Here is a 24,396-nt window from a genome sequence, read left to right on the forward strand (position 1 = left end):
ATTCACATCTTCTCAGGAAAGGGTATCAGAAAGGTAATATATGACTGTGAGACTTCCTTGTGTTTCTTCTTAGGCCCAACAATGGATGCAGTATGGGATGTATGGTATTTTAAAATCAACATGCATGTCTTGTAAAGCTTTCTTTTTTTTTTTTTTTTTTTTAATAAAATTTCAGACGTGAAACAGTAGAATAGTATCGTACACGTGTACCTGCCTTCAGCTTCAACAGTGATCATCTCAGGCTGGGTCTTGTTTTAACCACACCTCTTTCTGGTCCTCTTCTTTGCCCCCAGATTACTTGGAGGCAAGTCCTCGACATCCTTTTATTTTTGTATGTAAATATTTTGGGGTATAGCCCTAAAAAGCAGAACTCTAAAGAAATCACTAAGAAATGAATATTCCCTTATCATCAGATATCCATATCCAGGCAGTATTCAGTATTCCCATATTGACTCATAAATACAGTTTTACAAATTCCAAATAAGGAGGTTGTAACTTATAAGATCCATATAAAATCCATATATCGTAGCTGGTTGTTAAGTTTCACAAGTCTCATTTCACCTTTTTTTTCCCCCCTCTGTCTTTCCCTCTTAGATTTTTTTGTATTTCTCTTTTGAGGAAACTAGGTCATTTGATTTTTATTTTTCCTTTTCTGAGTTCAAAGTCCAGCCCAAGTAATGAAAGCCCATAGACAAAAGATGGTATGTTTAAGTGAATGCTTTTGTTGTTAAAGAAGATCATTAGTGCTCTAATTTACAAAAAATAAAACACATTTTAAGTGTAATCTGACAGCATTATCCTGACTATTAATCACAGGAAGTTACCTTGTCCCGGTGTAACTAGAGTGACTGACATATGCAAAGCCTGGAGAGGAGTGATGATGAGAGGTAGATGTTTATTTCTGCCACAAGGCAGACAACTGGTTAGGACTTTTTTTTTTCTTCTTTTGTTTTAACTTTCCTCCTCCAAGAAGCAAACAGCCAGCATTTATTGAACACTATCCATTTTCCAGACTTCTTTCTAAATGCTTTAAAAATATTACCAGCACTGATTTTATAGGGAGTGAACCAAGGCACAGACAGGGTAGGTAACTGGTCTAAGCTTATAGACCCGGCAGGAGGCAAAGCTGAGCTACAAGCTGGCAGTCTGTCCCACTCTACCCTGTGGGCCTCAGTCCTCAAGGGCTTCAGTATTTACCTGAAAGTTTCCATAGTTGAGCAGGATTTTACTGGCCAGAGTTAGAACTCCAGAGGCTGATAGTATTAATAATAGGTTGTTATAAATTACTGATAATGATAATACTAGATCTAGGCAGAGGGTCTCACAAATACTCTGTGCTCCAGAAATTGGTTTTCTGAATTGAGTCCTCAAAATACTCAAAGAAAAGCGAAGTAGCATTGGCTCACCCCGTATGCCAGTGATAAAAGTCATAGCGGTACTTGGAGACGTCAAATGCAAAAGGAGACAATGTGTGAAAATGGTCCCCTTCTGGTTCACTCAGTGGAACAATGGCACACATGGTATCTCCTCAAAACCGAAGGGTACGTTTTCCAAAAACAATCTTAAATTGTCACTGAAGTTGGGCCATACTTAGGAAGCCGGTTAATTTTACCTGAAGGGACCCCAGAATGTTAGGCGTCTGATGCATGTGGCATCCAACTCTTGCTGTAAGCATCCGTAAAGATTTTGTCTATTTCTGACACCATCTTGCTAACGTACACCGACCCTGTACTTCTTTTCCAGTTTCCCTTCCTCATTTGTCTGTGTGACAGCACCGACCCGGAGAAGCCTGCAGATAAAGCTGCATTGGACTCTCAGCAAATAGAACACACTTTTATTTAGTTGAGTTTTGTACAGTCTTGACATGATATAGCACTGTAAAACATAATTAGTAAAAAAAAAAAAAAAGTTTGAAAAATCTAGTTTTATATGAGTAAAATGCTTTTGGAGTGAATCTATCTGGTTGAAAGTTTGTCATTTCCCCAGTCCACGGGGGATAGCTGGAAAAGTCAGGGAGTCATTTCCCTAGATATTATCTGTAACTTTATTTTTTTTTATTTTATTTTATTTCTTCTTCTCTATTTATTTAACAAAACACTCATATAATGCTTATGATGTGCCAGGCACTGTTCTAAGCTCTTTTAAAAATATCTGTTTATCCCTTGTAACAACTCTCTAAGGTAGGGACTTTTAATATCCCCATTTTTTTATGGATGGGGAAAGTGAGGCCCCGGGGTAATAAGTAACTTGTGCGAGGCGACACAGCTGGTATTTTAACTTGTAGCCTCATCAGGTGTCAGTACTCTTAACCGCTATTCTCATCTTCTTCAGTATTTATCATATTCTCTTTTCTTTTTCAACCAAGGTTTACTCACCAGTGTGTAGTAAGGGGTGTGTTGAGGGTTTGGTTCTTTTTTTAAGAACCTGGAGTGGGAGAGACTTGAGCTCCATTGACAGGAAGGATCCCCTAACAAAGGAGAGGTTACACTCAGGGGAGAGGGGAAGTAATTGCTGGATCAGTGTCCCTTTGGAGACATCAGGAGACTGGTTTGAGACTGAAGGTGGGGAGATGAGCCATGGACCAGTGACAGGGAGAAAGGAAAGGGTATGGATGTGCATAAACTGAACTGCAGGATTGGGAATATCAGGATATACATATATATACACACAAATATATTTATATATAAATACAAATATACATATATAAATTTACATGTATATATATGTATATGTATAGATGAAGAAATCAAACCACTTAACATTATATGCCGCAAATGTGTCTCCTCTGGCTGGCATTTGAAATTGGGTGTTGAACAGTTTGGTGGCAGAAATACTCCTAGCATTTATATTTTCCGTAGGCTGTACAGCGATGCATATGTGTATTCATTCATACCTTCCCTGTATGGACATGTGTCACTTAATCTATAACAGACTATAAATTACATGGGCCAATGAATATGACATAGCTCACTGGCTGACTACTTCCCTTTGTAACTTTCATTACTTTGTTTACTGGTGTACTGTAAGGCTTCATTAATTAAAGCTGTAAATTTGTTTCAGGACTAATCTATTACTGTATTTCATTCTCATCAGAGAATATATTTAATAGGGTCTCAGTGCCACACATGGGTACTTAGCTTAGTACAAGACTGCTCATGCATGCACACTGCTGGCATGGCTTTTACTTGAGAAAATAGCGGCAGAGTAGTACTTCTGGAAAGTCTTACTCTGATAACTAAATTCCAAGTCTTCTCATAGTAATGAAATTAAGATAAAATTTACTTTCTGTTGGTACCTTGTTCACATTCTTTCCTGAAGTTCTGTATTTTTCCTACAATCATACATGTAAACTCTCCATTTTCCTTGAAATGCTTCACTCCATGTAAAATTTATACTGCCCACAGTCACCTTCTTTTTTAGTATATCATTCTAATTCTGTCACTTAAGAAAAAGGTAAGTAGTGAATATTATTGGTGAGGCACAGGTTTCTTATATGGATTCATATAGGACTATGAAACAGATCTGAATTTATGTTCATCCTCAAGACACATATCTTCCTGTATAGTGGTGAAGGCACCACTATATGGTATGTAAGTGGCTCAGTTCTGGTGTCAGAAGGTCTGGGTCCAAATCCTGGGTTTTTAATTCCGTAGCTGCATCAACCTGGGTAAGTTAGTTCGTGTCTCTTACGGTTGTTAACTGTCTGCTAAATGAAGATGATAATAGCACTTTCCTCTTGGGACTATTTGAGGATTAAATGAGATAATAGATATACTCTTAGCATAATGCTTGGCACTTGTAATTGGTCAGTAAATATTGGCTATAAAGATTATGATTTTCAAAAACCAAAATAGGAAATACAGTTTAACATAACCAGAAATGATACATGGTGTTTGGTCTTGAATTCTTGACATTTTACAAAGAATTCTTGTTGATTTTTTTTAGGTACATACTGTTATGGTTAGGTAAGATTCAGAGAGACTTAATAGTAAACAGGTAGAATGACATCAGGGATGTGATTTGCTTTAAAATACTTCACATGGGGTGGGGGGGGTGGGCGGCATAAAAAATAAAAAAAGAATAAAGGATAGGTGGAATTAGTGTGATGAAATTTAGTGGTTGTGGATTCCCTGTGGTAGGTATATGGGTTCTTGGTTTAACTTTTAGCAGTATAGTGTGTATTGTTAATAAATCATCTGCTTCAGATGTTTTATGCCTGTAGGCAAAAAAGCAATGAGAGCAAGCATGTTTTACAGTCTCTTTGAAGAAGACTGGTTTATTAGTCTGGTCTAGTCGCTAGTTGTGTGAATAGTCTGGATTCCATTCTGCCTAGAATAATATTCCTACGTTTACATAAACTGAAAATAATATTCTTCATAATATATTTGACAAAACTTAGGAAATGTTTTCCTGCGGTCTAAGACATTCAGTATTCTATAACACGTGTATCATAATATTACCTTTAAAGTATAACCTGTGACTTATATATAAAGCAAAATAGCAGCTTTTAGAAGATTAATAAGGATTCTGCAAGAGGAAGTACCTTATATGCTCAAGGAAAGTCCTGTGTCTTCGTTAGGATCAGCTTCTCAGAAACTCAGAATTAGTACTGGTTTGCCCTCTCAAAGGTGAGGAAATGGAACAGTTCTGTGAAACTTTCTGTGAATGGCATGTTCCTTCTAACCGTTTACCTGTTCATTCACTCGTTACACAAGTACATGGGAGGAACTGTTGTGCGTCAGCAGTATGGGATGATTCAAAGGAGCAAGTGGCAGAAGGGATTCAGGATGCAAGTGAAGGACTCTACTTTGAGAGGAAGGGCACTCCTTCTGGCGTGAAAGGAAGAGAGGTGAGGGCAGAAAATGGACAGAAGATGTTGAGATGGAAAGGAGTGACTGGGTTTGTGGCCTTGACCTTTTATAGGTGACGTTGGAAAATAATGTCCTCTATCATTGGGGAGCAAAAGAGAGGATGAAAGTAAATTGGGGGCTGAAAGTGAGTTACAGGAACAAGGTAGGTGGACTCTGAGCAGAAGCGTGATAGGAAACGAGATGGAGAGGAGTAATTGAATTGTTGAGTGTGGTGAGACCCCTCCAAAGAGAGACGTCTGAAAGGTGTAGTACATGCTTGCTCCCAGGTTACCCAGCTTTTGCCAGAGGTGTTCAGGAAGTAGGGATCAGAAGCAGGTGATGGGAGTTGGTGACTGAAACCTCAGAGTCGGAAAAGAATGAGCAGATTGGGAATCTAGCATAATGATGAGGAAAATAAAAAAAAATTAAAACTGTAGCTTCCGATAGGTCTCTTCAGAGGCAGATGTGATCTAATACTAGCCGTTTCATTTTTTAAAGGAAATTAAAGAAGTGGAGTTTTGTTTTGTTTTGTTTTGTTTTGTTTTGTTTTGTTTTGTTTTGTTTTGTTTTGAAAAATTCAGTTACCGGGAAAATTTTTCAAGAGCTTCCAGAAGGCAGCTGTCAAAGAGCATAGTTATTCAGCCCAGACTAGGAAAAATGTTAATATTTTTGTGTATGTATTGTAGTACATAACACAGTTAGGAGAGCAGATGAGATTTTTTTTAATTCTCTGAGCACTGTGCTAGAATTTCTCATTTCATACATCATTTACAACTTATTATAGTGTGATCACATAAGTTCAGCATTTATATTTTTGTCATAAATTAGGAGCATGTATGGCTGTGAATGTTAAAAGAGAGCTGGCATAGATCTCTTCTTAGAGTCTTATGGTATAAAGCTAACTCAAAATTGTAACCTCTCCAAAGCAAAGCAACAATGTCGAGAGAAAAAGTCTGGCCATACGTGCAGGGGGCACAACTCTGCTTGAGAACAAAAATAGATGAAGAAGGCGTTCAGCGATTCTCCTTGGACTGTGGCAATATCAACTATTCCATACGGCCCAGAGCGTTTCCTGCTGTGTCTAGACATGTTGGCACACATTTCACTGTGGGTGTCTGTACATCAGTGACCCGCAGTGACCTTCCCTGGGGCCTCCTCTTTAAAGGCACCACTTTCCACTCTGCCTCTTCTTTTCCATCATTTAATTCTTCCAGCAGGTGCGTGAACATTGGGACTGTTGTCACTTTGGAGTCGATCAGATTTCGTGGTTTGCTTCCCTTTGGTCATACTTCTGTGTCACATATTAACAACAACAACAATAATTGCTTTAGAGATGTGGTGATGTCTTTAATAGGAGACATTTTAAGAAATGGACCAGGAGGAAGATCTAAAAACAAAAGAAGCAAAGAAATAACTTCATTCAAGCCGAGAACACCCAGGTAGAAGCGCTCCATCCACTTTTTCCCTGTAGTATTTTAAGAGCTGTACGATATCAATTATTTTTCAAATTGCAGATTAATACAGTATTATAATAATAAGTGGCTGGAAATTCAAGGTGGCAGAAAAGTGGAAGCTCATAGAGTCATTGGATTGACAACTGGCTTTCTCATTCGCTTTAGCTCTCTGTACTTATCCTGGCTACTTGTCTCTTCTTACTTAAGCCTTGCCATGTCATAGAATGCGACCAGAAGGTCCTTTTACCCTGATTCCTGTGTTTTAATGGTTTTTATTCATTTTGAGAAAAAGAGAGAGAGAGTGAGAGCGCATGAGCAGAGAAGGGGCAGAGAAAGAGGGGAAAGAGAGAATCTCAAGCAGGCTCCACGCTGGGTGTGATCTCACAAACCATGAGATCATGACATGAGCAGAAATCAAGAATTGGATTCTTAACTGACTGAGCCGCCCAGGCGCCCCTCCTGTGTTTTAAAAGATGACCAGATTGGTGTTCTTTTCATCAGGATTCTGGTCATTTCATCAGGATTCTGCCCTGTGTTTGCTGCTTGTAGAGAATTCAGATTTAGTTGTCCTAAGTTCCCCACTGAAGAGGTTAGGGTCACACATAGCACTCCACCTGTCAAGGACTTCTTTGGTATTCAGTGCCATTTCTGTTGTAGGAAAGTGGTACGCTGATAAAGGAATTAGAAATGATACGGCACCTCTTGGCTCCGATTCTGAAAAAGAGACTTGATCTTCTCAGCTTCTTTTTGTGCCCACAGGGCAGCCAGTGATATGGTTAAAGGAAGCTTACAAGTCTTTTATTGTCATTGAGGCAAAACATTATAAGATCATTCCATTATTGTCTTCATTTTTGCTGCCATCCTTCTATTCCAGTGGGGATGTGCTTATGAGTAAGAGGGAGAAGTCAAGGTGTTGAGGAATGTTGATGGACATGTTACTCTGTATTAATCAGAAGTACATTCTCAGACCTGTACTTATGGGAGCATCATTTGCAAAATCTGTCATGTTAAAACATCTGAATTAAAAATGGCAGATACATATGCAGTGTCTTTTCCTAAGTATTTCTATTTAGAGGCTTTTAACCACAAGTTAAACAGAGACTGTGTCTTCTTTTTGTTTCCATTGAGCATGATGGATTTCACACTTGCTGTTGAATCATTGATGTTCATTCATTGAACAAACAGTTACTGCTGTTTTCATCAGAGCCAGGCATTGACCTGGGCATTGAGGACACATCAATGAATAACACAGAAAAAATAATTCCTGCCCTTCCAGAACTCAGATTCTAATACTATTGAGCTTTAAGTCAAGAACTATTTTTAAAAGATAGTTTCTGTGCCACCTCTTTGCATTGTAACCAATATGCTGTTTCCATTTCAGAAGAATATTTGCAGTGTCTAACATGATGCTTTCTAACCTTTTTAGTGCCCTCAGCTTCTTCTCAAAATTATAGAAACTGCAAACCTCTACAGAAATTAATATACCTATTCTCATACACATTAACATTTGTGTATCAGTTAAAAAAATTTTTTTTGTTTATTTTTGACAGAGCATGCATGTGGGAGGGGCAGAGAGAGAGGGAGACCCAGAATCTGAAGCAGGATCCAGGCTCCGAGCTGTCAGCACAGAGCTTGACGTGGGGCTCAAACTCGCCGACTGCGAGATCATGACCTGAGCTGAAGTCAGATACTCAACCGACTGAGCCACACAGGCATCCCTGTATATCAGTTTAGAGATTTTGTAGCTGCCTGTTTAAAATAATAATAATAATAATAATAATAATAATAATAATAATAATAATTATTTGACCTTTAAAAAGTTCCAAAAGCATGTAACATCTGGCTAATACATAGTACTTAATAATCATTTAGGAAGTTTTCAGTTTTGGGGCGCCTGGGTGGCTCAGTCTGTTAATTGTCCGACTTCAGGTCATGATTTCACAGTTGTGGGTTCGAGCCCCACATCAGGTTCTGTGCTGATAGACAGAGCCTGGAGACTTCTTTGGATTCTAAGTCTCCCTCTCTCTCTGCCTCTCCTCCACTCTCATTCTGTCTCTCTCTTTCAAAAATAAGTAAACATTAAAAAAATTTTTATTTAGGAAGTTTTCAGTTTTTAAACTTGCAATGAATCCAATCTGTCAGTAAACTGATGAAAGGAAATTTGATTTTTGCTTATTTTCTTTTAAAACATAGAACATCTTGGGGTGCCTGGGTGGCTCAGTCTGTTGAGCGTCCAACTTCCGCTCACGTCATGATCTCCCAGTTTATGAGTTCGAGCCTCACAGTGGGCTTGCTGCCCTCAGCCTGTCAGCCCTGATCCCACTTCCCATCCTCTGTCCCCCTCTTTCTGCCCTTCCCCCACTTGGGTTCTCCCCCCAAAAATAAATAAATATTAAAAAATAATAAAATAAAAAATAGAACATCTTTCTAATTAATATACGCATGCAAGATGTGTTGTACTTACTGGTTTTGCAGGGCTTGACTTATTTCAAGTTTTGTTATTTATTCTGTTTTCATTTAATACTTCCTTGCAAGGAACTGCATGCTTCAGCCCAGAGTACTTAAGCTTGGGTTTGCTTTATTTTCAAGATTCCTTATTACAAATGCTTTCCCTAATACAAAGATCAGAATAATTACTGTACATAGACCAGTGTTTTTTCCCTCATGAAGTATCAAAGGTAGAGTGTTTACAATGATCAAGTTATGTAAATTCCCAGAAGAAGAAGCATAAGCTCTTCTGCCTACGTAGGCCTTCTTATTTCTTGGTTCTTATTTGTGTTGATCAGATTCTATCATTGCCTACTTTTCATTACTTCTTTGAGGAACTTGTTTTCTACTGAAATTCTTAATGAATTCTCTAGGGATAGATACAAGCAAGTATTTTCCTGAGTGGCTCAACCAGTGTAGCTATTTCCAAGAATTTTACTTGTAATCAACATTGGGATTTCTGGGGTCTCAAATCTTTTGAACCGTTTGAACTTTTTACTGTTTTTGTCAAATCAACAATCAACCCAGATCATTTTTTAAAACTTCCTCAGTCAATGATGAATAGCACAATGCCTGTGAAACAGCAGGTGATCTGTACATCACTTATTTATAACTTTTAAAAAGCAGTGAATTTCTTTTTTGATTGAGTTTTACTTTTCTAGAGAGAGTTTCAATTCAGATAGCTGTATTCTCTGCAATGAAAACTAAAATGAAATGCTTTTAAATCATCTTAAGTAGTAGGAAGGAATCAGCTTGATGTTCCAAATTGGCAATAGAATTGACTAGTTTAAAAAATTATCGGGGCGCCTGGGTGGCGCAGTCGGTTAAGCGTCCGACTTCAGCCAGGTCACGATCTCGCGGTCCGGGAGTTCGAGCCCCGCGTCAGGCTCTGGGCTGATGGCTCAGAGCCTGGAGCCTGTTTCCGATTCTGTGTCTCCCTCTCTCTCTGCCCCTCCCCCGTTCATGCTCTGTCTCTCTCTGTCCCAAAAATAAATAAACGTTGAAAAAAAAATTAAAAAAAAAAATTATGTCTCCTTGTATCATCCAACTAAAACCAAATCCTTTGCTGTCCTGACAAAGCCATCACATTCGTTGGTTGCTTAGTCCTTCGCCCTCAAATATTTGTAAAGCGAATCTGGGCATGGACATTAATTGTAAAAAAAAGAAAACTCAGAATCTGCTCTTGAGGTAAAGTCCGGGAACCTTGGTATTGAGGATCATTCTCTTTCCATTTCCCTTTAATCAGAAGAGCTCATGACCCTAATGTTGCTTTAGTTTTAAAATTAGAAAGCACATTAATAGCTTTATCTAGGAAGTCTTGCTTGAGAAGTTGCTTTCATTCATTGCCAAGGAAAAACTCTGTCCCTTGTCTGGTCATGTGGTTGGGAGAAGAAAGGGGAAAAGTCTTTGACTTGAAGATACCGGGCCTGTGTTGCCTGTTTTCTGATATGTATGACTCATAAAAGATAGCCAGCCATTCTAACTCGTTAGGGCCTGGGGCACTTGGGTCAAAACAGTGGTTCTTAAACATGTCTGGGCTTTTAAACATACAGGAGCTTTTAGGTCCATCCTGACCTAGTAATTCAGGATCTCCAGGGAAGGGCCTGGCTTTTACACAGCTCCCCAAAGCATGTTGTGCACACCCAGGTTAGGAGCCCCTGGATGACAAGGCCAGCAAGTTCCTCTGTTTCCCACTGGACATTCCTTTCACCTTTCCCCTGTGCCACAGTGAGCACCGAAGTTCTTGGTCCAGTGGCCCCCCGCGGGGCAGCCAGCACACCTTCCACCTGCTCCCCAGAGTCTTGCCTGAACTGCAGCAGCACCAGCTCCTGGGGGGTGGGGGTGTTAGTCCCCATTTAGGAAGCTGCTTGAGGCTTCCTGTTTTGAGTTGTCCACTGCCACTTGTTCTAGGATAGAGCACAGTAACGGTTGCCCTCAGATTGTCAGAAGCATCTTACCCTGTTGGTCAGTCAGAAAGCATTTGAGAAAATGCTGGAGAAGCAGTGACATAGAAGCCTGAAATCACTGTATATTTGATGTTCTTGCCTTTTGGATAGAGGCTCTGGAGCCAGCAGGGCAGAACCATTCCCTCATCTCTTCTCACTCTTTTCTTTTTTCTTTTCTTTTCTTTTCTTTTCTTTTCTTTTCTTTTCTTTTCTTTTCTTTTCTTTCTCTTCCTTTCCTTTCCTTTCCTTTCCTTTCCTTTCCTTTCCTTTCCTTTCCTTTCCTTTCCTTTCTTTTCCTTTAAAAAAGAAAATTAATGTTTGCTTTTGAGAGAGATACAGAGACAGAGTGTGAGTGGGGAAGGCAGAATCTGAACTAGACTCCAGGCTCTGAGCTGTCAGCACAGAACCCAACACGGGGCTTGAACTCACAGGCTGTGAGATAATGATCTGAGCTGAAGTTGGACCCTTAACCAACTGAGCCACCCAGGTATTGCCTTCTTTCTTTCTTTCTTTCTTTCTTTCTTTCTTTCTTTCTTTCTTTCTCTCTCTCTCTCTCTCTTTCTCTCTTTCTTTCTCTTTCTTTCTTCTTTTCTTTTCTTTTCTTTTCTTTTCTTTTCCTTTTTTTAAATGTTTATTTTTGAGAGAGAGTGTGTGCACGTGAGCAGGGGAGAGGCAGAGAGAGAGAGAAGGAGAGAGAGAATCCCAAGCAGGTTCTGCACCCCCAATGTGGGACTTGAACTCACGAGTTGTGAGATCATGACTTGAGCCCAAGTCAAGAGTTGGACACTCAACCAATTGAACCACCCAGGCACCCCTCACTCGTCTCTTTCTGTCTTTTAGCTCCCACTATTTCCTCTCTGGCTCCTGGTGCATCTCCCTTCACTTCTTATGGTAGAGTAGATGATAATTGTTATTTCTATACACAGCACAGTGAACTTTAAGACAAGTGCTTTTGCATTTTCAAAGGTACCAGATCGAGTATTTTTTGGTCAAATGGTTTCATAAAGTATGAGTGTTGAAGAATCAGACAGTACAGGGTTTTATTTTTCTGATTAGCTTACCAGAACATGACCATCTAAACGTTTTCTGTCTTTGGTTACTGTTACTCTTGGAGATCATCCATTTATTTCAGTGATTTAACTGTTCGGCATGAGTTTAGAAATATTCTTCATAATTTTTTGTAGCTTGATCAGAATCCTAATCTTTCACATTACATGTTTCAACCAAAGATACTACCTGGTCATACATTTTTGGATGAAATATGGGTTGTGTAACTTGCATACCCGGAATCACTAGGCAGTTTTGCTTTTTTAGAAGAGGGGAGTGATATGGAGGCAAATATGAATGCGTACAGAGAAATAGAAAAAAATCTCCTTGGCATTGGCCATTCCTGGCTTTAAGTGTGTTGCTCTTTGAAGGCAACTGATTATCCAAGGAACACCCTATGAGAGAGCCACTTGATTATTCAGAGGGTTGGGAGCACCCTCCCACACCTGGCCTGCAGGCCTCCAAGACCCTAGGCCTTCCTACAGAAAGGCCTTCCTACAGAAGGGCGATTGCTTCTCAGTGGATATGATAGGCAGAGGAGCAGGAAGACAAGAGCATCCTATCTTGCTGAGAATGGGAACAGAAGCCATCAGAGGGCTTCAGACCCCTACTGTAGACCCCATATATTTTGATCACTGGTAAGTACTTTTCTAACAAACCATGTTATTGAAATACACTCTTCATTATCAGAGGTCTCATAGAGTATTCAGAACGCATTAGCACAGGTGAGCAGGTTCACAGCCATAAACTCCCGAAACATGGATACATTTGTTCCTCTATTTGTTTTCAGTTTCGTGCGTTGTCATTATTATTTTTTATTTTACTGAAAATATTCACAATAAAAAGTCTCCATTCACATGACATGGTTAGTCTTGCTCTTCTTTGTTCCAAATAATCTGTTCTTTTAAAGATGGCATAGCATTGTGGTTAAGAGCTGAGACTCTGGAGTTGGGCCCTGAATATTGATTTCCTGGCTCCACACTTGCTGACCATGCACGTTTGGCCAATTTGCTTCCTATCTCCAAGCCCCAGATTTCTCCTGTATAAAGCAGGGATGGAGGCAGTTCCTGTCATATAGGGTGATTGTTAGAATTAAGTAAGAAAATCCATGTGAAGTGTAAGTCATGGTGCCTAGCACAGGGTATATATTTATTTATACTATTTTTCCCCTGGCGCCATGCTGGGGGTGCTTAGATACATTTATACTTCATTATCTAGCTTTCCTTAAATTCTTGTTAGAAGAAGCAAGTCATAAATAATAAATAGGATTTTTTATTCTTTATTTCCAAAGAAAGATTTTGTCATTGTTGATTTATAATATGGAATGATTTGTAATGGCTCACACACGGAATTCAGGTGGGCACTAAATTTCTCTGGCAGTGAAATTTCTTCTGGGAGAACATGGCAGTATATGGAAAAGTCAAATGAGGATATTTTTCCCTGCTGGTAATATCAAGTCTCATTTCTCAGTGTTTCTGGAAGTGTTTCTATTTGCTTATTCATTCTTTGATGATGAAAAAGGACGCAGTATTCTCATTTGGAAGTATATGATGTCACTGTAGATTTTTCCATTACTATATATTTAATATAATAAAGATATAGAATGTACATGGGAACAAGGTTAAAATCATGATCTAGAATCTGGGGGTACCATGAAGGTAATTCAGTGACTCACATCTGGTGGGGAGGCACCACTGATTGAAATGTCTCTTTGGAGAATTTTGTACATTTCTCTACCACAAAATAAAGGACATTATGGGGAAGAGACGGAAAGTTGGGAAGGGAGATAAAGCTCCCCAATTATTTGGATTTTGTTGTATTTTTTCCTAAAAGATTGTATTTGTTCAGTGTTTAATTAAACACTGAGGAAGTACCAAATCATTGGCCACCAGCTGGGGATTTAAAGGTTCATGGTGATCCCCTTGTACTCTGGTTACTCATAATGTAATAGAAAGAAATACACAAACCTCTTATGATTAAGAAAAAAATGTGAATATGTAATGGAGGTATTCACATCTTATCATAGGACACTTTTAAACTCACAAAAACTAGTTGTGTTTTCTCATCAGAGATAACCACTGTTTTACTTAAAATAGAGTCTCGAAAATGCCTTTGTGCGTGGCCACCAAAGTTTGTGAGAGAATTGTAGAAGGTGTTCCAAGGTGGAATGTGAGTGACTTATTCGGTTCCCAGCCTTGAAGGCATACGTTTTGGTTTTCCCCACACATGGGATCAGGGGTATTTGTAATCCAAAGATTCTGGAATGTGTTGCTCTAGGTCTTTGGTTTACTCTGAAACCATTTACTGATTAAACAGTTGCTGTATTACCAAAGCTGAAGAGAAATTCATTTGAGTTTGTGTAAGAATTTGTCACTAAGTGAATAAAAAAGTTTTTTTTTTTTTTAATTGGCCACAAAGGTTTTCTTTTTCCTTTAATAGAAGTCTTAAAAAAAAAAAAATGCACGGGTTGTTTTTCCATAGTACCCATCGTCAGTCTATTTTTATCTCCCCCTTAAGGCATGCTTAAGCTATGGGATATGTCATTGGCTTAGTACATATTGATATTCTTTCTGAAACAGGATATGATATAGTATAATACTTGCATAATCAGGATTCTGTCTAGACTGGTGAAATTAAAATAGTGACAGAGCAAGAGGAATCTCTTTTTGAAATAGAATACTTGAGGAAACACTGCTTTACCGGAATATTGATGAAGCTTGGAAATAAGGAGTGGTATTTTATGTCCGTATTAAAGTTAAGGTTTTGATATCTAGAATGCCTTGTTGACTTTTGTATATTAACCTTATTTGGTACTCATCATTTTAGACTCACCTGTCAGAAGATAAAAGGAAATTTGTTTTAAACATTCCAGTAGAAATAAAGAAGAGCCTCAAACATAAGTGCATCTCAAAAAAACAAACAAAAAACACATATGAACTGGCACATGCTCTCTGTGATACACAAGAGGGGATAATGGTCACAGTGCTTGTGTTTTGGGCTGAGATATAATGTATAAACTTTCTTTGATGGCTACGAAGCAAAACCAAATAGCATTCTTAAATCTCCAGAGTTTTGACTAAAGCCAAGTTCTTAAATCATTTTGGAATGTTGCGTTTGTTTAGTAAAATAATTTAGTTTTCTAGGTATGTTTCATTGAACAACCTAGTAAGGAACCATTTTAAGCCAGAGACAGCTCTGAAATCTGCTAAATCAGATTTTCATTTCTTTCATTCCTTTGAGGCCAGGAAGGGTTTGGGGAGAGTGACCCTGTATTCTGGAGACGAGGCTTGACTGAGTCAGTGGGTGTCTCAAGCAGATGAACGACTTCTCCCTTATCTCAATATTCTGGAAATATTTGCTCAATATTTTTCTATAAAGCAGAGACAAGGTTTACATAGCATTTAAATCAAGTGCAAAGGTTTTAAATTAACATGTGGTATAGAATCCATCCTAAGCCACAGGCCAGCTCTGTGATCTTGGGCAAAACTATTTACTATTTCTCAGTTTTCCCATCTATAAAATGGGTATAGTAATAGTACTGTTTTTATAAGGGCATAGTGAGGATTAAATGAATTAATCCCTGTAAAGTCCTTAGCAGAGCAGCCACCAAATGGCAAATTCATGCAAAAACAGTATACCTAATATGATTAAGTATAATTCACTTGTCCTAAGATGCAGTTTTACACATTTCCTTTTAGCATGTCTTAATCTTGAAATAACAGTGAATTTCCTTCCACTGTGAAGAAAGCTGACATACTCCTCCTTGAATTATCATGACAATTGGATAAGATTAATGTAATTTTGCACCCCCAGTTGGACCTGTCATCCCCACTCTCTCTTTCAGAATCATAGCATATGGGAACTTGAGCTTCACTTGAGAACCTTACAGCAATTTATATTCTCTTCATCAGACCTTACAGCCACCACTCTGGAAAACAAAACAAAACAAAAACAAACCCATAGGTAATAGGTATGGAAATGATCCCGTAGCAATGGTCACTGGTTCCCTTTTCTCATATGAGAGGTCAGGAATAGGCATAGCATTAAAAAAGAAAAAAAAAAAAAAAAAAAAGGTAAGCGAGGTAGCTGAATCTATTACGTGCATCTATCTAGATTTAAATCGCAAAAGAGAATAAAGCTGTTCCAAAACAGCCATAAATTCAAATCCATATGCTTCCTTAGAGGTGTGGTTATGGCTTTCACTTCTCCCTTTGTATAAGGAAGGGAGATTTTGGGTGACAGAGCCATTATTTAAGGCAAAGATCGAGTGATGAAAACGCATAGAGTTGGTAGTTCTGCGCCTCACCAGTGCTCGACACTCCCTTTCCCTGCTCATTCCCTAGGCGGAAACTACACTAACCAAGGCCACACTATGTGCTAACACCACATTCTGTGGATGTTGGCTGCGTGTTTTCTGCCCGAGGCAGGCAGCCATTTGATTCTTTCATAGGCACCAGGATATTGAAATTCAGAAGCTCAGCGTAGCTGGTATTCATTTTTCTTGGATTGATATTCTTTCTATTTTATTTATTTATTTATTTATTTATTTATTTATTTATTTAAATATAAACAGGGTAGCATTACCTTGGATCTACGTGATATCCACAAGTATTTATTGACTTGAATTAGTGGCTGATCAGTAGCATTTGTGTTTGCATTAGATTTGGGGACCCTGTATATTCAGATGCGAGTTCTGTGGGGGGTTTGAGTTCTCCTGTTCCTTTGTGAACCAAAGCAAATTCAGATTTCATTTCTTGGGCCTTCTCTTTGTGTTTTGGATTATAGACTTATAAGAGCATAAAATATTATGCTTATATTATATGCCTTATAATGGATGGTTACCACTGAGAATGGTGTATGATGTTTATTAAATACTATCACACAAAACATGAAAAACAGTCCTCTTAGGTATGAACTCAGTTAGGTCCTGTTTTTTCCCTTAGTGCACTTGTTTTTACTTTATAGAATAATGATATCACTGATATGAAAACCTATTCTTTTAAAGGTTAATTTTTTGTTTGCATATATATTTATGTTTTCTGCTTTTGCAGTTGCAGTTTGCCTGTATTATCAGAAATGAAGCAAATGTTTATTTTCCTGGGCATGCTCCTAATTTACATAAGCAATTTTGGCATCAAATGAAGGACTTAATAACTTTTGAGTTTAACTCCTTAGATGAAGAAGCAATTAGAAGAGTGATGAGTCCTTAGATATTAAATAATCTTCAGAATATTAAACTTTTTTTCTCTTATAGTGAGAGATTTTTCTTGAGGCTGAATAGAAATGGACTTCCCAAAGCCCCAGATAAACCAGAACGACATTGCTCTCTCTTTGTGGTAGGTGGATCTTGTTTCATCTAGGAAGCAGATTCTTGCATTTGTGCTTTGTTACTTAAGGGAAATGAATTATTGTGAGAGAAAATAGTGACTCTGCCTAAACTTTGTAAATAACACATAAAGTACATTCGTGCTAGGAATTCTTAACACCACCATTGATAGACACACCTCTGTTCCTTTGGTGCATGTTAGAGCCTGTTAGATTCAGCGTGGCATATGGTATTTAGAATATACTTAGTAAATGTTTAAAGAATGAGTGAGTGAGAGATTAAAATAAGAATGGACTTTTTAAAAAAGCTATTATTTGACATCAGTAGACTTACAGTGTAAAGTTCATTGTAGTGGTATTTTTACTTATTTTTTTTTAAGTTTTTACTTAAATTCCAGTTGGTTAACATACAATGCAATATTAGTTTCAGGTGTACAATGTAGTGATTCAACACTTCCATAAAACACCCAGTGCTCATCACAACGAGTGCACAACTAATCCCCATCATTTCTTTCACCCATTCCTCACCCACCTCCCTTCTGGTAACTATCTGTTCTCTTTAGTTAAAGAGTTTCTTTCTTGGTTTGCGTCTCTTTTTTTTCTCCTTTGCTCATTTGTTTTGTTTCTTAAATTCCACATATGAGTGAAATCCTATGGTATTTGTCTTTCTCTGACTTATTTTACTTAGCATTATACTCTCTAGCTCCATCCATGTCCTTGCAAATGGCAAGATTTCATTCTTTTTTATAGCTGAGTAATACTCCCTTGTATATATACCACATCTTCTTTATCCATTCATCTGTTGATGGACACTTGGGCTGTTTTCATAACTTGGCTATTGTAGAATGAGCTTTTTTTTTTTTAAGCATTATTTGACATCAATAGACTTACAATGTCAAGGTGATTGTAGTGGTAATTTTACAATGGCATTTGAATTATATGCTTCTGCAAAATTCCATTAAGAATGTTGACATTATCTTGGTCTTTCTTCTGTTATTTGTGAAAATAATGTGCTATTACCTTTAAGTGCTTTTGCATAAATTATGATTTTTAAAATAATCACACTTTTTTTTTTCTTTTGGTAGGATTTGGGTAGCAGCGAACTAAGAAGGGACATCTATATCACTGTGCACATTATCCGAATTGGTAAGTCCAACACTTGTCAGTGTGATAGGGACACAGCAGCGGCAAGAAATGCTGAACAGTGTCTGTGGTGATGTGATTTCTTTGTTATCTGGATGAGAAAGAAGAGAAAGCCAGTTTGGAATCCAAGAACCACCGAATTTGGGACTTGTTCCCTTGCCTCCCCAAACTCACATACAGCCTCTTCATGCATCATAAATAGATTTTGTTCTCTTTCCATAGAAGTCATTAGGTCGTCGTCGTGCTTCATTTTGTTTTATTGGACTCCCTAAACATATTTGATTCAAAATTTGGTGTTTGTCTTTTTAGATTCTAATTCCTGTTAACAGCATAAATTGAACTTTTTGGATCTGGATTTCCTACAAGTTTATGAAGATTTTATACTAATTGGCATTTTCAAAAGTGTAGAATGCCACAGAGCATTATTGCAGAAAGTGCTACAAGAAAAGGGTTATGAAATACTGAATGCTGTATATTTTTTCCACTTGTGTAATATCATCAGCTCATAAAAGGGTCTGAGAAGCCCTACAGGGAAAAATTGAAATGCCTCTCTAACTTGGTTGGCCCAAGATTTCTCCATATTTGATTTGACTGTGGAAACATTTATATAATGTAACATTTACTAACATCTTGCAGAGCCCACTTTGGGTGTTCTACACTGAACTTGCACAACAGACCCAGAATATTTTCGCTCATTTTTACTCCTAAAATGTCTCCGAAAGCAGGTATTTTATGGCAGAGGAACTAGGTAAAACAAGGCATTGTGAAGCCTACACAGTGTTTCTATTAAAAGCCAACCAGCTGATACTGGGAATTGGTTCCCACTTCTTCCCTAACTCTGGTATATTATCTGCTCGGGAATGCTGCTGCAGGATAATAATACATCACTGTGCAATCCTGCATAGTGATCTTCATTTTTATAGTCTTTTATCTTATGAATATGATAACCACATTGTACATTGAGAGAGACTATAAAACATGCTGCCGTTCCAACATAGATTTTCTTTATATTTTTCTCGTAAAAATGAATTCTGAAAACCCATTTTCATTTTATGCTATTTTTTTTCTTTTTAATTTGAGGGGCAGTTGAAACAAAAAGAAAGAAAACTGTTTTTGGTTTTAATTTTCTTTCTATAAGTGAGTATATGGGGGGGGGGGAGGAATTGTAAAGAATCTCTTTTAAATGTTGGAAAAATTGGAATGCATGCTGCAGTGGATTTATGAGATCAAGCTTTTGTGTGTGCCCAGGATGGCAGGGGTGCAGTCTATGCAGTCTATTAGGTAATTTTTCGTGTGTGTATGTGTGTGTGTATGTGTGTGTGTGTGTGTGTGTGTGTGTGTGTGTGTGTGTGTTTCAAATGTGTCATGCCAGTTATTAATGTAAAATGTGGTTTTGGATATTTTCATAGAAACATTGCATTGGAGTATAACTCTCTACAGTATTGAGAGAAACAGTAAACTCCTTTTGCTTTCTGAACTTTTTAAAAGTTATCTACAGGTTGTTGGTGGTAGAAACACATGTGGCAGATGGACTCCAGGTCCTACTTGCCTGTGGCCTGGGTGGCTCTGCTGCTGAGGGAGCCACTTCTGTCGTACCGGTGACACGGCTGTCTTTTGAACACAGGGTGTTGGATCAGTGATTGAATGTTTTACTAAGATTTTTTTATGATCGTTAAGTCGTCAGAATGAATGTTGAATGAGAAACTACCTGCACCCCTTGCCCCCGCCCTGAGCTTTGGCCAAATTAATGCTTCACTGAGATTCCTGCATAAACTGCCTGATGGTTGGGCACATTTACTAGTGTGACATCTTGAGACCGAGAAGGAATAATAAAGGTAAGAAACACTGCGAAAGGGCGAGACTTCATCTGCTGCAGTGAAATTGAAGAGTGGAGGATTCTGGTCTGTCAGGGAGAAATACTTCGTTTTTCTAGAATGTCCCTCGTACCTGCTTTAGTAAGAACAGGGCACGCTGACCGTCACTGGCTGCAGAGAACAAGAGCGATAGCACCTCGCCTCGGAATTTAAGCCCAGATCTTTGGTTAGAAGAGGAGGAAAAAAGAGAGAAATAAATAGCTTTAGATCCTCCTGCCGTCCATCCCGCTTAAGGTTTTTCCATCGCCGTGTTTCTCCTTTTGGCTTTTAGCTGGTTCCCAAAACTGTTTACTAAATATTGCTAAATATTTTTACCTTCCCCACGCCTGCCTGCTTTTCTTTCTGCCTAGAGAATTTTCCTATAAATCTGACCGGAACTGTGAACTTTGATTAATTCTAGAGTTGGAATCACCAGGGCTGGCATCAAGTAGCGTTTTTGGTGCAGGACTGAGAGAAAAGTTTTAGTATCCAGAGCTGTGGTGCCTGCAGAGCCAGAAAAGACAACTTGAAATTGAGTGTCTGAGGACATGAGTGATGTAGAGGCTCAGCAGTGAGGGTGTAAGGCAGTCAGAGAAAGTGGCCCAAACCTCACCGCGGCTCCTCAGGTGGTGAGAGAGCACTTCCTGCATCCCCCCTTACTTGGCTGTCCTCACCAGGCACCCACAGATTTTTCTTTTGTGCAGTTCTAGCCACAGTGGGTCAGAAAATTGGGGCGATATGCCTACCCTGCATCAACTTCTAGGAATTTACAGCTGGAGGAGTCTGTGTGGGAATAATCATGTTGAGAGTTTCAGGGGTTTTGTTGTTGTTTGTCACCACTAAACCCCTTGTGTGATGTTAAGTAACTTTGAAACACTCCACCCAGAAATCTTATAATCCCTGTGTTGGCTTGTGTTAACAAAGGGAATGATTGAGTAAGAAAAGAATTTGTAAATCATGATACCGGTAAAGATGGGAGTATATATTTTATCCTAATCTAATCTGTAATAATATTCAAAATAGAGGTAAACTAGACTTTTTTTTTTCCCAGTTAACAAGTGAACAGAGTTTTAAATTTATTTGCCAGTTTTGTAAGTAAAAGTATGACTTGTTGATAAATTCAAATAGGACCTTATAAAGTGTTTGGTTTATCAGTGTAATTTATATGAAAATGTGGGTTGAAATTTAGCTACGTATTACAGCATCAGATCATGAAAACACGATTCTTTGAATTTTGCACATATAAAAAGCAACTTATTTTGACCATCCATGTTGTAGTTTTTCCATGCTATTTGTAAGCATTTCCCTAAAAATGATGCATTGCTAAGGTAGTTTTACTTTATTACTAGTGAATGGAAGCCAAGTTGGATATCCTCCCCTCCTTTTTTTTTTTTTTTTTTTTTTTTTTTACTTTTAACATTGGATTTGGGAAGTGTTGGAGTCCTCTAGATGTCCTGTGGGAGAATTTTGCTCAGATGGAAAACAACTTATATATCTGTTGCCAAACATCTGGAAACAGATTTGCATATTTTTTTTTATTATTTTCCCTCACATTAACTTGTTATATTTCAGCTTCAGTATACTTTCTGCTTTCTGTCCTCAGACTAATCCACTGGCAAATTAAATACAATAACAAATTAAAGCAGTACCTCAATAATATACTTAAAAATATATAACAATTTAAACAAGTTGCAACTGTGTTGGAGTGACAGCCATCCTGGGAGATTGCAGCCATTGGCTGAATTCTAATCAGCCTGAGCCCTGGGTCAGAAAAAGACATGCATGTTCTTTTGATCATCCGTGCTTCCTTGTTGTATCTTCAGGGTATCTAAACTGCTTCCTTTCAAAGGTGAAATATTTAAAATAGCTCTTTAAACGCGGACCTTTTTAAAAATTTTTTCTTAGATGGAATGGACACCATTATTGCATTTATTGACCTGGACTTCCTGGGTCGCCTAAACAAATCCTCAGGGGGAGGGTTCCCAAACATGGGACCAACTCCAGTCTTCATGTTTCAAAGATGACAGTTGGTGCCCAGAGTTACAGCTATGAGCCCGAGGTCACACAGTGAGGTGCTTGGCAGGGAGAGTCACGAACTGAAGCAACATCCTCTGTGTCCTTTTAATTGCCCGGTTGTGTTTTATCTGGCCGATGTATCTATTTAAGATGCACCAGTCAAATGGCTCCATGGGCTGTGTTTGCTTTTCAATTGAACAGGTCGAATGGGGGCAGGAGAAAAAAAGAATGCCTGTAGCGTCCAGTACCGGCGACCCTTTGGCTGTGCGGTCCTTAGTATTGCCGACCTGCTGACAGGAGAGACAAAAGATGACCTCATCCTAAAAGTGTACATGTAAGAAGCACGAACGTATCGGGGCCTGGGGCGGGTGCAGAGGCACATGTGGCTCTTGTGGGGCAGATGCTACTCCATTTCCGTAATGGAGGGGCAAGGGATGGGTTGAGTTTAGGAGCCACTCCTCGAAAACAGTCTGTAAACTCGCTACAAGTGAGCCCACAAATCACCATTCACCAGTCAGAGGAATCACGAAATCAAGACTCCAAGAACCCAGAAGATTATCAACTGGGGATACCATCTACTTCACAGAGCACCTCCTGTGAATTTAAAAACCTGACCAGTCCTTACCCTCAGAGTGTTAGTTTGTTCTTGGAAAATGGACATAGTTTTTAACATAAACTCATTAGAATTGGGAACAGAAAGCTCAGGTAGATGATTTCTCTTCTCTTTCACATAGTATTAGTTTGCTAGGTCTGCCCAACAAAGTACCGTGAAGACCGAGGCTTAAACAGCGGAAGTTTTTTGTCTCACAGTTCTGGAGGCTGCAAGTCCTAGATCAAGGTGTTGGCAGGGTTGATAACTTCTGAGGGCTAGGAGGGACAAATCTATTCCATGCCTCTCTCTTACTTTGTGGTGGCTGCTGGCAGGTTTTGGTGTTCGGTGATGTGTAGCTGCACTGCCCAATCACTGCCTTCCATCTCTGTGTCCACATTTCCCCTTTTTATAAGGATGTACTTACATTGGGTTGGGTCCTACCTAGTGACCTAATTTTAACTTGATTACCTGTATAAACTCCCTATTTCCAAATAAGATCACATTCTGAGGGCTTAGGACATCAATATTCTTTTTTGAGGGGAGAGAGACAGTTCAACTCACAGCACTCCACTAAGAAAATCACTTAATGTATCCCAAATCCTAAGTTAGTTGATTTTTTTTTTAAATGCACATGGTTTCAGATCACCCCACCCTGAGCATCTCCCCACACTTTTAGAAATTGAGAGTCTATCTACAGGGATGTCCTCACCCCCCGGGGGTGGGGGCAGGTAGGGCAGTGAGCGTGGGGTTTCCTCATTCCTGGTTTGAGGACCAAACTGCTGGCCATATCCATGAATGATTGTGCTTCAGTTTCCGTTCTATCTGTGGAGTTGATATACCCAATGTATGCCAGTAGTTTTCGTAGGTTAATACAAGTGGCCGACTGCCTGTGGGATATAGACTTCAAATTGCTTTTTGACGACTGCCGAAGGGTTTCATGGATTTATCTGTTCTCCACCCAGTGCCCCCAGGACCTATGCTACACATTTGCTAATTAGTTGAGAAAGATTTGTCTGTAGCCTGTGGTTTAGGACCAGAAGCTCTGTCTCTTTAAAGAAGGATAAAACATGTGACCTTGATTTTAAACTTGAAAACTTTGGGTGAAACAAGTGGTAGTAAAGCTCACTACTCTTTTTATCACGTGGCAGCCCTCAATTTTGGCAGCTGGGATTAAATCCTTGATACTTTGAATCTTTGATACCTATGAATCTTTTCCCAAACCCTCCTGGGGATCATACAATACAATGTATTTGAAATAATTCTAATGCTAATGACCACTATTTACTGTGTGCTTACTATGTGCAGGGAACTGTGTTAAGTGTTTTCCACGTATCCCGTCATGTTATCCTGATGACATACCCGTGAAGCAGATGCTTTGGCTCTGTGTTCCACATAAGGGGACAGAGAGGCTAGATAATGCCCAAAGTCACCAGGCTCATGAGAGTGGGATCCAGATTTGAAATCAGGACTGTCTGACTCCAGAACTTGAGCTGTCACGTACCGAGCCCTATGCTTTCGGGTGTTATTTCACACCACTGTCTAGTAATGTGATAATGATGCTATTGTGTGGCATCGCTTTTTAAGAAAATAAAATTCTCACAATCACAGTCTCATCATTTCTGAGCAGTCTTTCCAGGTGTGGGTAGCAAGCACTATATTTATCTTGCCATTGAGAACGCTGGG

The 24,396-nt window shown here is 38.8% G+C and overlaps 1 protein-coding gene across 7 annotated transcripts in view; it reads left to right on the forward strand.

Moving 5' to 3' along the window:
* Positions 1-24,396, forward strand: part of DOCK4 (dedicator of cytokinesis 4) — a 436,196-nt gene that overhangs the window by 218,948 nt on the left and 192,852 nt on the right. For all 7 annotated transcript variants that reach the window (XM_040472219.1, XM_040472215.1, XM_040472222.1 and 4 more), the window contains exons 9-11: positions 17,039-17,120; positions 18,195-18,255; positions 22,323-22,455. In XM_040472219.1, coding sequence (XP_040328153.1) covers positions 17,039-17,120; positions 18,195-18,255; positions 22,323-22,455 — 276 coding nt within the window. The remainder of the gene's footprint in view (positions 1-17,038; positions 17,121-18,194; positions 18,256-22,322; positions 22,456-24,396) is intronic.

The sequence above is a fragment of the Herpailurus yagouaroundi genome, unplaced genomic scaffold (assembly GCF_014898765.1).
Source record: "Herpailurus yagouaroundi ecotype Mexico unplaced genomic scaffold, PumYag 100, whole genome shotgun sequence".
Classification (NCBI taxonomy): Eukaryota; Metazoa; Chordata; class Mammalia; order Carnivora; family Felidae; genus Herpailurus; species Herpailurus yagouaroundi.